Source organism: Octopus sinensis, linkage group LG4 (assembly GCF_006345805.1).
Source record: "Octopus sinensis linkage group LG4, ASM634580v1, whole genome shotgun sequence".
NCBI lineage: Eukaryota > Metazoa > Mollusca > Cephalopoda > Octopoda > Octopodidae > Octopus > Octopus sinensis.
Window position 1 is genome coordinate 23,952,038 of NC_043000.1, and position 15,173 is coordinate 23,967,210.

Sequence of the window (15,173 nt, forward strand, 5' to 3'; positions counted from 1 at the left end):
CTGTGGAAGCTTGGTGTCTGTGTCTTTTATCTTTTGCTTGTTCCAGCCTTTAGGCTGCAGTCATGCTGGAGTACCACCTTGAAGAATATTAGTCATACGAATCAATCCCAGCACTTCACCAGTTGTCAAGCAGTGGTGAGTGACAAACACACACAGATACAAAACAGGCTACTTTCAGCTTGTGTCTACCAGATCCACTCACAAAGCTTTGGCCAGCCTGAGGCTATAGCTGAAGATACTTGCCCAAGAAACCATGCAGTGTGTGTGCGTTGTCCTAGTTCCCCAACCATTGCTCGACAACAGCAATGGCTTGTTTACACTCCTATAACTTAGCAGTTCGGCAAAAGATACGAGTACAATAAGTACCAAACTTGCAAAATTCATTAAAGAAGCAATATTAAGATAAAGGGTCAGAAAGAATTATAGCACATCAGTATTTATGGATAGTAGAATTCACAATCAAGTAAATGGAGTTTACGATGTCAAGATGTGAAACATTTATAACTTAAAGAGGTAAACAACTGTGAGAGACTGAAATATTTCTTGGTTATTATAAAACTTTGTCTTGGGAAGGCTAAAAATAGAAATTGGTGCAAATTTATATTTGAGACTTAAAATTTTGTTATATTTCTGTTGAAATATACTGCCTTTCTTTTAATTAATTTTTAACATAATGGAGAATTTACTCAAATTACTTTGTCATTATTAAGCTGTTGTTTTGAGAATAATTTTACATGAAAGTTTGATGGAAGGTCTTATTTTAGATCTCTGCAAAAAAAAAAAGTTTATACCATAAAGCCAAGGGTTGTTTTGGGCAGGTTGATATCAAAAGGATTAATCCTGTAGGATAAAAAAGCAGTTTACTAGCCTGGGAAGTGAAGTCAAATATAATGCTGTTGAGCTTTGTGACTAAACTGTATACAGTGCCGTACACGGTTGAAAATTTAATGATTTAATATGAGCAAGACCTGGTAGTGATTTTTCAATCTTTAACTCTTTAGCATTTAAACCAGCAATATCCAGCCCAAATATTCTACCTGTTCTATGTTCAAACCAGCCAGATCTGGTCTCACACCTACCCTACTATGTCAATCTAAATATAAACAATCACATCATCAAAATCTTGAAACTATGAGACAATGTAGGATTAATACAAAACAAATGCAAATAAATAAACATTACACAGTAATCTAATCTGATGCTACAGAGTTAAACATGCTCAACTATGCCCTCCCTAATAAGATCACATTAAGCAAAAACAAAAAAACAAAAAGGTTACTTCACAAACCCCCATAAGAGGTTTTAATTTATATTTCACAAACAGTGCCGCCTCGACTGGCTTCCGTGCAGGTGGCACGTAAAATGCACCAATCTGACCGTGGCCGATGCCAGCCTCGCCTGGCACCAGTGCAGGTAGCACGTAAAAAGCACCCACTACACTCACGGAGTGGTTGGCGTTAGGAAGGGCATCCAGCTGTAGAAACATTGCCAGATAAGACCGGAGCCTGGTGCAGCCTTCTGGCTTCCCAGATCCCCGGTCGAACCATCCAACCCATGCTAGCATGGAGAACGGACGTTAAACGATGATGATGATGATGATGCTATGCTTAGATTTGACTTTCTTACTACCATCAGTCAAATTCTTAGAAGCTGCAGTTATGTCACTCCCACTTAAGTACATCTGTCACAACTTTCTTTTAAGTAAAACTTGCATTAATCACTTTGTCTAATCAGTGGTGATTAGATATATATCAAGACTTCTGTAGGCTGAGAATACTAAATGTAGCAGTAGTTTAATCAGAAACATAAGACATCAAATAGACACCATCTTAAATGATTTATTGAAGATGATAAATACATTCTCTTAAGTGTAAATAGATAGATTTATTTAGATAATAGAATTCTACTGTTTTACACCCACATTTCTTTGCTGGCAGTGAGTGGAATGGTTTTGTTTGAAGCAATTGTTTTTACAGCTGGCTGCCAATTATAAAATATTTATCAAGTAGTTTAATTTGAGCTGAAGTTGAGCTAGCAAAAACTTTGTGTCTAGTAGGTTGTTATTTGAGTGGTACAAGCTTTGGTAACTGCTCTGTTGAAAACTGAAGAATTCTCTTATGAAGGATAGACTATTTAACATGTCTCAGAGGATGGTGTACATGCATGAAATAGAGCTATCAAAGAAAGAGTATTAAAGAGTTTAGAAAATTAAGGTATTATTCCACTGGATATAAAAATAATAACTTGAATAATCTAAGTGCAGAAGTAGATAATGTTTTGGTTTAGAATAGTTGTTGGTGCCATGTAATTGGCATCTGTGCCGGTGACTCATAAAAAGCACCTTTCGAGCATTGGGCCTCACGGAGACAATGACTGAGATCTTCGACATTATGTTATGCTTAAGAAGACCCATCAAGCCAAGTAAAATCGCAGTTGCGGCAGATACTGGTGTCACACAAATAGCACCTGTGCCAGTGGCTCGTAAAAGCACCCATTACACTCTCGGAGTGGTTGGCATTAGGATGGGCATCCAACTGTAGAAACCATACCAAATCAGACTGGAGTCTGGTGCAGCTTGCCAGCCCTGGTCAAATTGTCCAACCCATGCCAGCATGGACAAAGGATGTTGTATGTACTATCATAATTAGCAATCAGAATAGAAGTGTTGGATGTAAAGTATTGTAGAATACAAGGAATTGATGAAGATTTCAAAATAAAAGTAGTAAGTAGAACAAAGCTTAGATGGTTAGATAGATGACACGTAATTAACACAAATAAGATATCAATCCAAGATTGCAGAAACAAAAGAAATAATTCAAATTTCATCTCAACTTTTTTTAAATACTGACTTCTTACATTTGTTACCATCACTGATATAACATTGGCTTGCCAGTCCTCAGTCAAACCATCCAGCATGGAAAGCGGACGTTAAATGATGAAGATGATGAATGCTCCTATGAAATATAATTGTTATTGTCATCATTCAGAAAACCATATTCCATGCAGGCAAGGCTTGGATGGCTTGGTAGGATCCAACAGCTCAGAGGACTGCATTGAGCTCCCATGCCTGCTTTGGCAAGATTTCTGCAGTTAGAAGCCTTTCTTAATGCCAACCATTTTATAGAGTGCACTGGATGCTTTTTTTTTTTTTTGTGTTACCAGCACTAGTGAGGTCACCAAGTAGCTCACAAGCCAAAACTCTTCGATTGAAAAGGGTGTACTTTTGAGGGAGGTGGCTTTATGCTAGGTGTTGAAAAGCAATAGTACGATAGAGCAGTGCTCTGCAACCTTTTTTCACTTACGGTACAGTTATATTGTTTTCAAAATTCAGTCACACACCTGAACTAAAAATATAACTAAAAGTATAGGGAAAATATTATATTCAGGTTACACTGTGGCACACCTAGCATCGTCTCATGGCACATGAGTGTGCTGCAGCATACCAGTTGCAGAGCACTGTGATAGAAGGATAGGAACAGGTGTTTTGCAGTAGATGAGATACATCTAAAAGACAAGCTGAAAAAAGAGAAAGGATGGTGGTGATAAGGTGTCTGGATGTACCTTTAAAAGAAAAAGAGGGTGAATGTAAGGTAGATAGGGACTGGGGAACAGGTATTGTTTGCTTGCAGTCCACTGTAAAAGCATGTCTGAGCTTCTTGACATGCTGTACACCTTTATAAATAAAAGGCTTGTCCATATGGCGTCATTTATTTCTAGTTCTCCATATAAACATTCCTGGGCTGCTTGTTGCTCGACTGACTGGGAGATTACAACACCACTTGAAAAATAGTGTGAGTTGGCAACAAGAGCATCCAGCCATAGAAAAATCTGCTCCAACGTACTCTGGTTAGACCCGTACAAGCATGAAAAAGTAGATGTTAAAACCATAATAGTCTCTCTCTTTCTCACTATATACACACAGCTACCTTTTAAAATATAAATATAAATGAAACTAATATTCAAGTAAACACTATATTCACTGGATGTAGAGTCTAAATTAAAACATTAATCATTACTTCTCACAGCACATCAATATATTCTTCTTGCATTCATATTTATAATCAATCTGTGCTGACATCCCAACCCACCACTAACCTATGTTCTGCAGATTATTTCATGTTCTTAATTTTCTATTCCAAAATTATGCACTGAGGCTACAAGTTAATTTCCAAAACAACTTAAAATAGAAAGTTATTTCAACACCTGAAAATGCTATATTGGCCAATATCAATATTTTTTTTTTTAGATTCTGCAAGATAATATCTTCAATAATCTTTATCCATTCTCATTTTAGTTACAAGGCCTAACTTCCTAATCTCTAAGCTAATCATCTTGCCTCGAAACTTCACTGCTCTATGAATGAAACTACTGTTTCATCGAATAGACACGATCCAATCTTGGCAGGTTCATATCAATAACATAATCTCTCTAATACCTCTAATACTCAGACAACAGATCATAAATAGCTGCTTCCTCTCCAGTTAGCACAGCTTTTACTGTTACTGCTTTGCATGGTTGCATCACAACTTTTCTGATAAAAACATTATATAGTCTAATATTTATACAAAAAAAAAAGCATTAGCTTCCAAATATTTCACGCTACAAAATGATGGCTCTAACATCACAGTAAGTTACCTAAAAACATATTGTATTTCGTTTAATAAATCATCTCACAAGTGTATATAATTAATTGTTCACGAGGCCCAAATGTATTTAAAATTATTGAATTGATGAAAGTGTTAGTTTAGCAATAGCTCAGCTACATCTAATGGATGTCTGTTTTCTTCATCATCATCATCATTTAACGTATGTTTTCCATGCTGGCATGGGTTGGATGATTTGACTGAAAACTTGTAAGCCAGGGAGCTGCACCAGGTTCCAATTTGATATGGCAAGGTTTCTACAGCTGGATGCCTTTCCTAATGCCAACCACTCTGAGAGAGTAGTGAAGTTTTTTATGTGTCACCAGCATGGGTGCCATTAACCTGACACTGGCCACAACTACTGTCTCACTTGGCTTGATAGGTCTACACAAGCACGGTATATTGTCAAAGATCTTGATCATTCCACACAGAAACTAACACCATGTTCCAACACCTTCATGTTCTCAATCTTATACCATTCAATTCTTTAAATTTCTCACTTGGAAAGTTTCCTGAAATATGTTTTCCAAGAATTGTAGGTTTTAACAATTCATCTTAATCTTTGAAATCTACAAAAACTTAATATCAAAATCAGCACACTTCAACATTTTGTCCTTCACATTTCTAGTCGCTTAATATCTTCCACCCTCATTGGCCATGACTCGCTGCCGTAAAGGGTTGGCAAAAGCGATGTGGTGGACAATGAAAAACCTGGCTGATGACAGTCAAGGCTGATCTGGAACCCAACCTAGGCCCCCATATCTACGGCGTTCACCACTGGAATAAGGAGTGGCTGGAGATCATGCGGTCGTTAGCCTCAAATCGTCAGGTCTGGTCGGCATTTGTGAGAGATGCAGCATTGAGGATAAATGAAGCCAGCTCAACCCACCCCGGGTGAATGCTGTCTCAAGAAAAGTCAAGCCCTCATATTATCATAAATTGGCTGAATCAACAAACCGGTATGCCTTCGTACAACCTCATTCTTCATTTAATTTCTGTGATTCAAAAGTCTGAGTTTCCCCATAACTACTGTCCACATTCACTATAAGCTGCTACATCATTCACTGTCTTACATATACCTACCTAGAGTCACCATTGCACGCCAAAGCCAATATCTCAAATTCAATTGTTTTCTAATATCTCAAACAAAAATATTTTACTGTGGATGTGTGCACTTTGCAACCACGTTGTTTTGGGTTCAATCCCTACATGGCACTTTGGGCAAATGTCTACTACTATGGCCTCATGCTGACCAGTACCTTCTGAATAAAATTTAGAAGACAGAAATTGCAAAGAAACATGTTATAGGCATATGTATGTGTGAGTCTATCGCCATGTGTCTTCACATTGAGTGTGTTACATCCTGCAATTTAGAGAGTGGAAACGAACAGCAAAATATTTCTGTAGAGCCAGGTCAATCTCTCATCTCTTGGATTGTAAGTATAGACCAACAGAATTCCCTCCAACAAACATGTGTTCCAAGGTTCAGTTACACCCCACCTCTACATAAACCTACCTATTGTCACTTCTAACAACATACACTCCTTAGTCTTCAGTACGATACTTCATGATGACAAGCATATACAGCTGAATCCATGATAAGCCATCTTGAAAACATCCTTCAACAAGAACATGACAAGTTTATCTCTTTCAACAGACCCCGCAGTTTCCACACTTATCAAGGGCCTCACATTTTCTAGATTAGCACCTCTGCAAAGTTTTGTGATTGCTGATAATTTCTTATGGCAGCCTCATACATACATATATACCATTGCAAAAATGTCTCACAAAAACTAGGATTCTTATTTAGAGCTAAGAAATACTTCAGCCATTATCAGTTGCTGATTCTTTGTAAAGCTCAAAACCCATGTTAGAGTAAAGTTCATCACATATTTAGGACAGTACTGCTGTCACACACACACACAATGTTCATGTACATTAAAAAGGCCAGTTAGCTTTATTAGCAAAGTTTCTCTCATTAATATGCACCATCCACAAAAACATAGTTACGTTGTGTCCACTTCCTGATACAGTTACATTAATGTCCCTTGCTCTTCTGAAATAATCAACTGCAAATACCATAAGTACAACTCTTCCATCCGACACTTCAACAGCTTAGCCAGTTCACCATGCAGGATGGCTATTTATTTTTTCAACCTCCAAAGTTGACATCAGCAGGATTTGAACAAGAGTTGAAACAAATACTGTGAAGCAATCAATCCAAAGATCTAATGACTCTACCAAATTGCCAGCTTTGATGTAAAAGCAACAAGGTAATAGCGAGATTAGTAATGCTAATTAGAGTATCTTTGTACCAAAAAGGAGAAAAGAGGGACAAATGGTTAGAGATGAGTGTAACCAACTCTCCATCCATACTCTAATGAACTTATCCACACACACTTCCCATTCTTTGTTCATATTTTCCTCTTTTTGTACCTTGAGAGCATGCTGACATCTTGCAGCAACCATCATTGCCTTCTTTACAGCAACTCTCATTCTCTTTTATATAACGAAAGGTAGCCACATATCTCCTCTACAGCAAGGCACCTCCGCTTGTTCCTCTTTTACTACAACCCCACTCAATGATGGTCTTTTCTTTAATTACTCATCTTACCAGAGCAGCTATCTGGCTTCTGTGCCGGTGGCATGTAAAAGACACCATTCAAGCGTGATTATTACCAGCATCGCCCTACTGGCACCTGTGCCGGTGGCATGTGTAAAAGATTCGAGCGAGGTCATTGCCAGTACCGCCTGACTGGCACGTAAAAGCACCCACTACACTCTCAGAGTGGCTGGCATTAGGAAGGGCATTCAGCTGTAGAAACTCTGCCAGATCAAGATTGAAGCCTGGTGCAGCCATCTGGTTCGCCAGCCCTCAGTCAAATCGTCCAACCCATGCTAGCATGGAAAGCGGACATTAAACGATGATGATGATGATGAATGCTAATGCCTGACACCAAAACAACACCCAATACACTCTGTAAAGTGATTAGCATTAGGAAGGCCACCCAGCCATATAAACAATGCCAAAAACAGGCATTGGAATGCAACACAATCCTCTGGCTCACTGGATTCTGTTGAACTGGTTAATCCATCCTAGGACGGAAGACAGACATTAAATGTTGATATAAGGACTTGCACTTTTGGCTTTCTTTCTACTTGGATAAATTGAATGACTGGGGCAGTAAGTGAGATTATCAGTTCTGTAACTAGTATTTGCACACATTGATGTCCTGATCATCCCAGTACGTAATTTATTTATTAATACAAATAAACTAAAATGACAGCTACAGAGTGATTTAATCTTATTTAGCAGTTAAATATATCATCCATCTGGTTAGTCTCTATTAATAAACAGCAATTAAAATGTCACTGAAAGGCTACAGAAATTCAACTTACTGAAAATTCTCAAACATGCTTATATGTTTTGACAACCTTCTGAGTTGCACAACAAAGCAATTAGTCAATAACAAAGGATTAAACTTGACTAAAACGATAAACAACACCAGATATGTATGGCCTCTAAATACAAGTGGTGTATAAAAAAAAAATCATTCAATCCTACTTAACTAATTAACTGATAGTTGTATGAACAACTGCACTGCTAACATTTTAATGAGGAAAATTATCTTACATTATCATATACTAGACATACACATATCTATTAAAAAGGTACCATTGTGGCCGGCTCATTCTTTCTCTCACATTTATATCATCATTTAATGTTCACTTTTTCATGCTTGCATGGGTCAGACGGAATTTACTGAAGCAGATTTTCTATTGTTGAATGCCTTTCACCTGCTTCCAAGCAGGGTAGTAATGGCGATCGCCGTAATATTTTCCCATTACTCAACATATTTTTCACAGAATGGAAACAATGTCACTTGTATAACAATGATGCTCATTTAGAGCCATCACGTGATATCTTGATATGGATACACACAAGCAGACACATATAAATACAAGGCGGGTTTCTTTCAGTTTCCGTATACCAAATCCACTCATATGGATTTTGATCGGATCGGGGTTAACGCCAAAACCAGAGTTAAGAAGCAAGACTTCTTAATCAAATAGCCACGCCTGCGCCTAGATAAATTGAAGCTGATGTAGCAGATAAATTGACGAAGACATAAATATGGGCTAATATTTCAAAGAAAAAGTAAATACAACTTGTATTTACATACAACTTGGGAATAAAAATTTGACAGACTCTCTAGAATAGTCTTAAGGCTACAGACGATTTGAAGATCCATAATCAAAAATGCGATCGATCGCAAATCAAATATAACTACTGTGTTTACTCGAGTTAATTGCTATGTCGAATACGATGTGCCTAACTTTTATTTTTATCTGAAAAAAAATAATGGTTACCATTTTATTCTCTTTGTACACTCGCATAATTATGCCATCCAATTTTCTCGAATTATACACGAGTGTGTGTGTGTAATTATTTACCGTCTGTTTTGAGTGCGTGGTGTACATAAATGCACACATAATTTGTACGTAGGAAACGTGACGGATCAATGTCACTAAAGGAAGGGCATGACTGACACAGTCGAATTACAACAAAATTGGGTTTTGTGTTGTGTACGAAATGAATGTCATTGCATGTCGTTTGAAGGAGAACAATAACTGGTCTCAGTTCACACATGAACACACTAATACTGTGTTCCATGTCTACGTGTACACATACGGACCGAGACGTTGCACACATCACTGGTTCGACGTTACCACCGTCAAACTGGGTTTTACGTTGTCGTTTGACCTGGTATAAACATCAGTCAAATCATCACCGATTCATACCCCACCCTAACAAAATGAAATGACATACACGATGTATATTTCTTTACTACCCACAAGGGGCTAAACACAGAGGGGACAAACAAGGACAGACAAAGGGATTAAGTCGATTACATCGACCCCAGTGCGTAACTGGTACTTAATTTATCGACCGCGAAAGGATGAAAGGCAAAGTCGACCTCGGCGGAATTTGAGACATACACAATGTAGTCAGTCATGGATACACTAAAAGACGGATGGTCACAGATGAAGTGTCTTTGATTAAAAATTTGCTAGATAAGAGCATGCCTAGGGCTAAGGAACAACTACTGTATAAAATTTAGCTTCAGGAATCATAAAGAGAGGGGATAACGATAAATACTGGGGGGGGGGGTTAAACCGAAAATGTATTTCGTACACACAGATGTATATATGTACACAGATAATATATTCCCTAATGAGGGAAGCAATGGATAATGCTGAGGTAAAAATTAAAAATAATAAAACCTTTAACATCAAATCTAAGACAAGCTCTACCACCTTCAGTCTTAATTTGTTCTACACAAAGATCTTCGAAGCCTAATCCATTAAAACTCCTTGATCTTAATGGCTTTACTGACCCCATTCCAAGAAATCAATGATTCTCTTTATCTTGAAGAACATCAGTACTGTGTTAATGTAATTGAGAAATGTTATACACTTGAGGATGTACTGTTTAATATATCGATATATCGATCAATCGACAACACACAAAGAACAACAGTTTGCAAATGATAAACAGACATCAGAACAAGAGATTCGAAAAACCAAATATTAATTCGACATTATGAAAAATAGATTTCCAGTAAAAATAATTAGCTAATTAAGCTTTAACAAGGAACCAAATTTGTGTGTGTGTGTGTGTGGTGTGTATCGCTACAATATCAGAACCCAAATTGGAATAGCGATATTCCAATCGTGGCCATCCCATCTTTTCTGAATATCTTAAGACTATTTTGTTCAATGTACATTATTTACTACGATAAGTTGTTATGTGAAAAGTTTGGCTGCTGTTTCTCGCCCTGCAAGCTACCACATCGAAGCTCTCTCGCTTGTTCGAAACAAACTTGATTTTATCTTGTTATAAAATATTATAAGGCGGTAGTTGTTCCTTAGCCCTAGGCATGCTCTTATCTATATGGTTGGAATGCCCTTTTGCTCATAGGTCTTCTTCATAAGCTTAACCATTCCAGTCGTGAACATCCAGCCTTTTTTTTCCTTTATGTTTTCTCTAAGAACTTCATTATCCAGTGTGTGTGCTTCGACTGTTTGAAGATGGTGAGGTGCGATATGAGGATGATTTGATAGTTATTTCTGGCAAGTCGAACGACGTTAGAATGCCACTCATTGTTTAGGGTCGAATAAGGAGGGAAAGAATTTGGAGGGAATTCGCTAATTTGAACTTATGCAGTCATTGATGATGAGATCTATTTATATTTTTTAGATTTTAGATCCTCAATACAACGACCATTCACCTTAATAAAACGCTGATTTATATTGAAAAAATGTACAGGATGATGGTAAAAGTTTGAGAGATTATTAGAAACACACTTTTGACGGGAAAGAAAGATTTTTTAAAATAAATCGAAACATATATTCAAAAACTCTATGGATAAGAAGAATTCTCTGAAAATAATTTCATTCCCATGTGGTTATCCACCGAATAGCTGTTTAGGGTAAGCAAGCAAGCTAGCTTGCAGAATTATGTAGAACAAAGCACACATAAGATAGAACCATACATATCGTATTAAATAATGTACATTGAACAAAATAAGTCTTAAGATACTCAGAAAAGATGGGATGGCCACGATTGGAATATCTTTAGCTAATAAGTCGCAATTCAATTTGGGTTCTGATATTATAGCGATACACACACACACATTTGGTTCGTTGTGTAAAGCTTAATGTTGCAGGGATATAAGAAGAGAAGAAAGAAAGAGCAAACGAACCTGGCAACTCGTTTTCTATCTTTAGACCGAGAGCGTTGTACTCTGCTGCTACTGTGATGCCGACTTATGCTATGGATGCGATCTCTGGACGCAGACCGCGAACGTGACCTAGTGCGCCTTTTCTTGTGTTTTGCACGGTGTCTCGTCCTGCTTGTTGATCGACTACGACTTCTTGATCGTCCCATTTTTTTCTTAATTTTGTTTCCTTTAATAAACGATACTGAAATCCCTCTCTCTCTCTCACGCTACACGACACAAGTAAGCAGCTCACACGCAGCGAACTTCACCATTTGCAATATGGCGTTGTCTTCAATGTTGATGTCTCACTTGACATGCGCAGGCTTTATGATGTCAATCTTTCATCTCCCAGCCATAAATTATTATTTCTCACGCCAACGACAAAATATTATAAAATATTTGTCAAAATAAAATGCAGAAAGAAATAAAACTTCTCAAAAAGAGCAATAATTTTGACAGGAATAAAAATGCGCGGCGTTCTAAAACGATTATCAATTAGTTATGTCTGTTATGGTTGCTGATAACATGAACATTTCTCTTTTCCTTCCTTTGATACGTATTTTTGTTGGTGAGGATGGAAGTGGAATTCTTTCAAAAATAAATGTTTATTCGCTTTTTAAAATTGTAATTTTAACTGATCCGGGTATTGAAATACAAATAAATGTTTAATCGTATGAATTAATGACGAAATAAAGTAACATTTGAACAGACTCGATTCTTAGATTAATGATTGAATTATTAAAATAACATAACATTTCGGTTATCAACAAACTAGTGTACGTTATATATATACACACGATGTTCAGATAAAGCTAACGTATATTAAAAGAAACATTAACGCATTTAGAGAGATACACCAAGGGGACCCTTAGTTAAACAGTTCGACGTCTACTGAGGGACACTATTTGAATATCCTCAGGCTTTCGTTAATATCGTCATTTTCCAAAACCCTCTGATGAACTAAACCCCCGAAACGTTACGCATGAAATTGGAATGTCACGAAATCGAGAGGATTCCCAAACAAACAACATTGAATGGTGGCAAAGAGAAAAAGGCCAAAGGTTACAGATTCTAAATCAAGAGTACCCTTTGAGTGCAACGTTTGCTTTTCTACCCTTTCTTTTCAATACTAAAAACCTTCCTGATTGCAGCTTTTCCAAATGTGAACTATTTGGGAAGAATTCTCATGCTTCATTTTCCGAAAAGACTTATTTAACTTTAGGGAAAAATATATGGTTTATGACAAAATATCCTGGAAATGTTTTGTTAGATTAAGCATTCTAGCAATAGACTGAGAAGCTGTACTAAACACCTCAAAACCTAAAAATGTTATAATGCTTACAGTAGCTTTTTCATTAACATAGGATTCAGCAAAAACAAAAGTGACACCTTCAGGGCAACTGAAGCAATTATTTTAAAATTGAAATTAAGCTATAGACTTATGTCAAGCAAGAAGTTGACACAAAAGGATGCCATTCACAAGAAACTGGTTTCTATGCCACAAGCTGTTCTTAGGTAACTGTGTGGAAGTGGATAATTAAATGCAAAGAATATCTTGACAAGATCATATATTCTGAGTGTGCAGAATGTTGCAATGCTAATTAACCTTGAACTAAATTTTTTTTTATTAATTAAAATCCTGATCAAAATGTCATTACAATATGAATGATAACATGAAATTCCAGTTGGTAAATAAAGTTATTTCCTGCATCAATGTAAACTACATTGAGGTATCAAAGATGTGAAAATTAGCTAAGTCCACTTTGTGTTTATTATTTATTACATATAGGCGCAGGGGTAGCTGTGTAGTAAGTAGCTTGCTTACCAACCACATGGTTCCGGGTTCAGTCCCACTGCGTGGCACCTTGGGCAAGTGTCTTCTACTATAGCCTCAGGCCAACCAAAGCCTTGTGAATGGATTTGATAGACAGAAACTGAAAGAAGCCCGTCGTATATATGTGTATATATATATATATATATATAATAATAATACTAATATGAGGAAATATTATTCCAAACTTACAGGGAAAAATTCAATTTAGAAATACTAAATCAAATTTCACAAAATATAATATACATATATAAATTAGAAAAAAACCCACCTTTTATCAATTCAATAATGAAAAATTAAATTATACCATCTAGAAAATTACATATTATAGAAAGATTAAATATAAGATAAAACATATAAGGATGATTAAGTAATGTGCAAAATAATAAATAAAACGTATATATATATATATATATGTATGCATGAGCATGTATATGTTTGTGTGTCTGTGTTTGTCCCCCAACATCGCTTGACAACTGATGCTGTGTTTACGTCCCCATCACTTAGCGGTTCAGCAAAAGAGATCGATAGAATAAGTACTAGGCTTACAAAGATTAAGTCCTGGGGTCGATTTCTTTGACTAAAGGCAGTGCTCCAGCATGGCTGCAGTCAAATGACTGAAACAAGTAAAAGAGTGAAGAGAGAGTCTGTGTTTTAATCTGTTGCACTTCTTTTGAATTTTTATTCCCGTTCTTAGCAGCATTGGTTGCTAAACTGTGAATTGTATGGAGACAATCAACTTGTCGAAATTCCTTTTAACTTTGATATGGGAAGAAATGTGTGACTTGTGATGTTAATCAATATATTTTATTGAATATAGGTGCAGGCATGGCTGTGTGGTAAGAAGCTTGCTTCTCAACCACATGGCTCTGGGTTCAATCTCACAGAGTGTCACCTTGGGCAAGTGTCTTCTACTATAGCCTCGGACCAAACAAAACCTTGTGAGTGTATTGGTAGACGGAAACCGAAAGAAGCCTGTTTATATGTGTGCGTGTGTGTCTGTGTGTGTGTCTCTGTGTGTGTGTCTTTGTCTCTATGCTTGTATCCTCACCCCCATCACTGCTTGACAACTGGTTTTGGTGTGTTTCTGTCTCCATAACTTAGCAGTTTGGAAAAATAAACCAACAGAATGAGTTCTCAGCTAAAGAAATAAGTCTTGGGGTCAATTTCTTTGATTAAAATATTTGAAGGTGGTGCTCCAGCATGGTCGCAGTCAAACGGCTAAAACAAGTAAAAGTAAAAAGTATATTGTCCCCTTTTTGTTATCCATACGAGCTGCCTGAATGCTTGAAGCTTACTAATTTCCTACATTTTGATCTCTAGATCATACTTATCTATTGGTATGAAAATACATCTAGTTACACATAGATGCAGGTGTGGCTGTGTGGTTAAGAGGCTTGTTTCTTAATCAGCTGTACTTGGTTTCAATCCCACTACATTGCACCTTGGACAACTTCCATTATAGCCCCAGGCTAACCAAAGCATTGAGGGTAGATGTGGTAAATGGCAACTGGAAGAAGAAGAAGCTTGTCGTATTTATATGAATGTATATGTGTGTTTGTGAACACCTTTGTCTTGTCATCATGTAATGGTTGTAAGCAAGTATTACTATCATACAAGCAATGTTGTTCATTTGTAGTCATCATCATCATCATCATCGTTTAACATTTGCTTTCCATGCTAGCATGGGTTGGACGGTTTGACTGAGGGCTGGCAAACCAGATGGCTGCACCAGGCTTCACTCTTGATCTGGCAGAGTTTCTACAGCTGGATGCCCTTCCTAACGCCAACCACCCCGAGAGTGTAGTAGGTGCTTTTACGTGCCACCAGCACGGGGCCAGTCAGGCGGTACTGGCAATGATCTCACTCGAATCTTTTACACATGCCACTGGCACAGGTGCTAGTGAGGCGACG

The 15,173-nt window shown here is 37.2% G+C and overlaps 1 protein-coding gene across 1 annotated transcript in view; it reads right to left on the reverse strand.

The window, feature by feature from the left end:
• The window catches only part of LOC115210655 (arginine and glutamate-rich protein 1), a 30,501-nt gene extending 18,768 nt beyond the window's left edge, over nucleotides 1-11,733 (reverse strand). Inside the window, exon 1 of the mRNA XM_029779309.2 lies at nucleotides 11,411-11,733. Within this exon, the coding sequence (XP_029635169.1) occupies nucleotides 11,411-11,595 (185 nt within the window). The 5' untranslated portion in view covers nucleotides 11,596-11,733. The remainder of the gene's footprint in view (nucleotides 1-11,410) is intronic.
• Nucleotides 11,734-15,173: the final 3,440 nt, after the last annotated feature.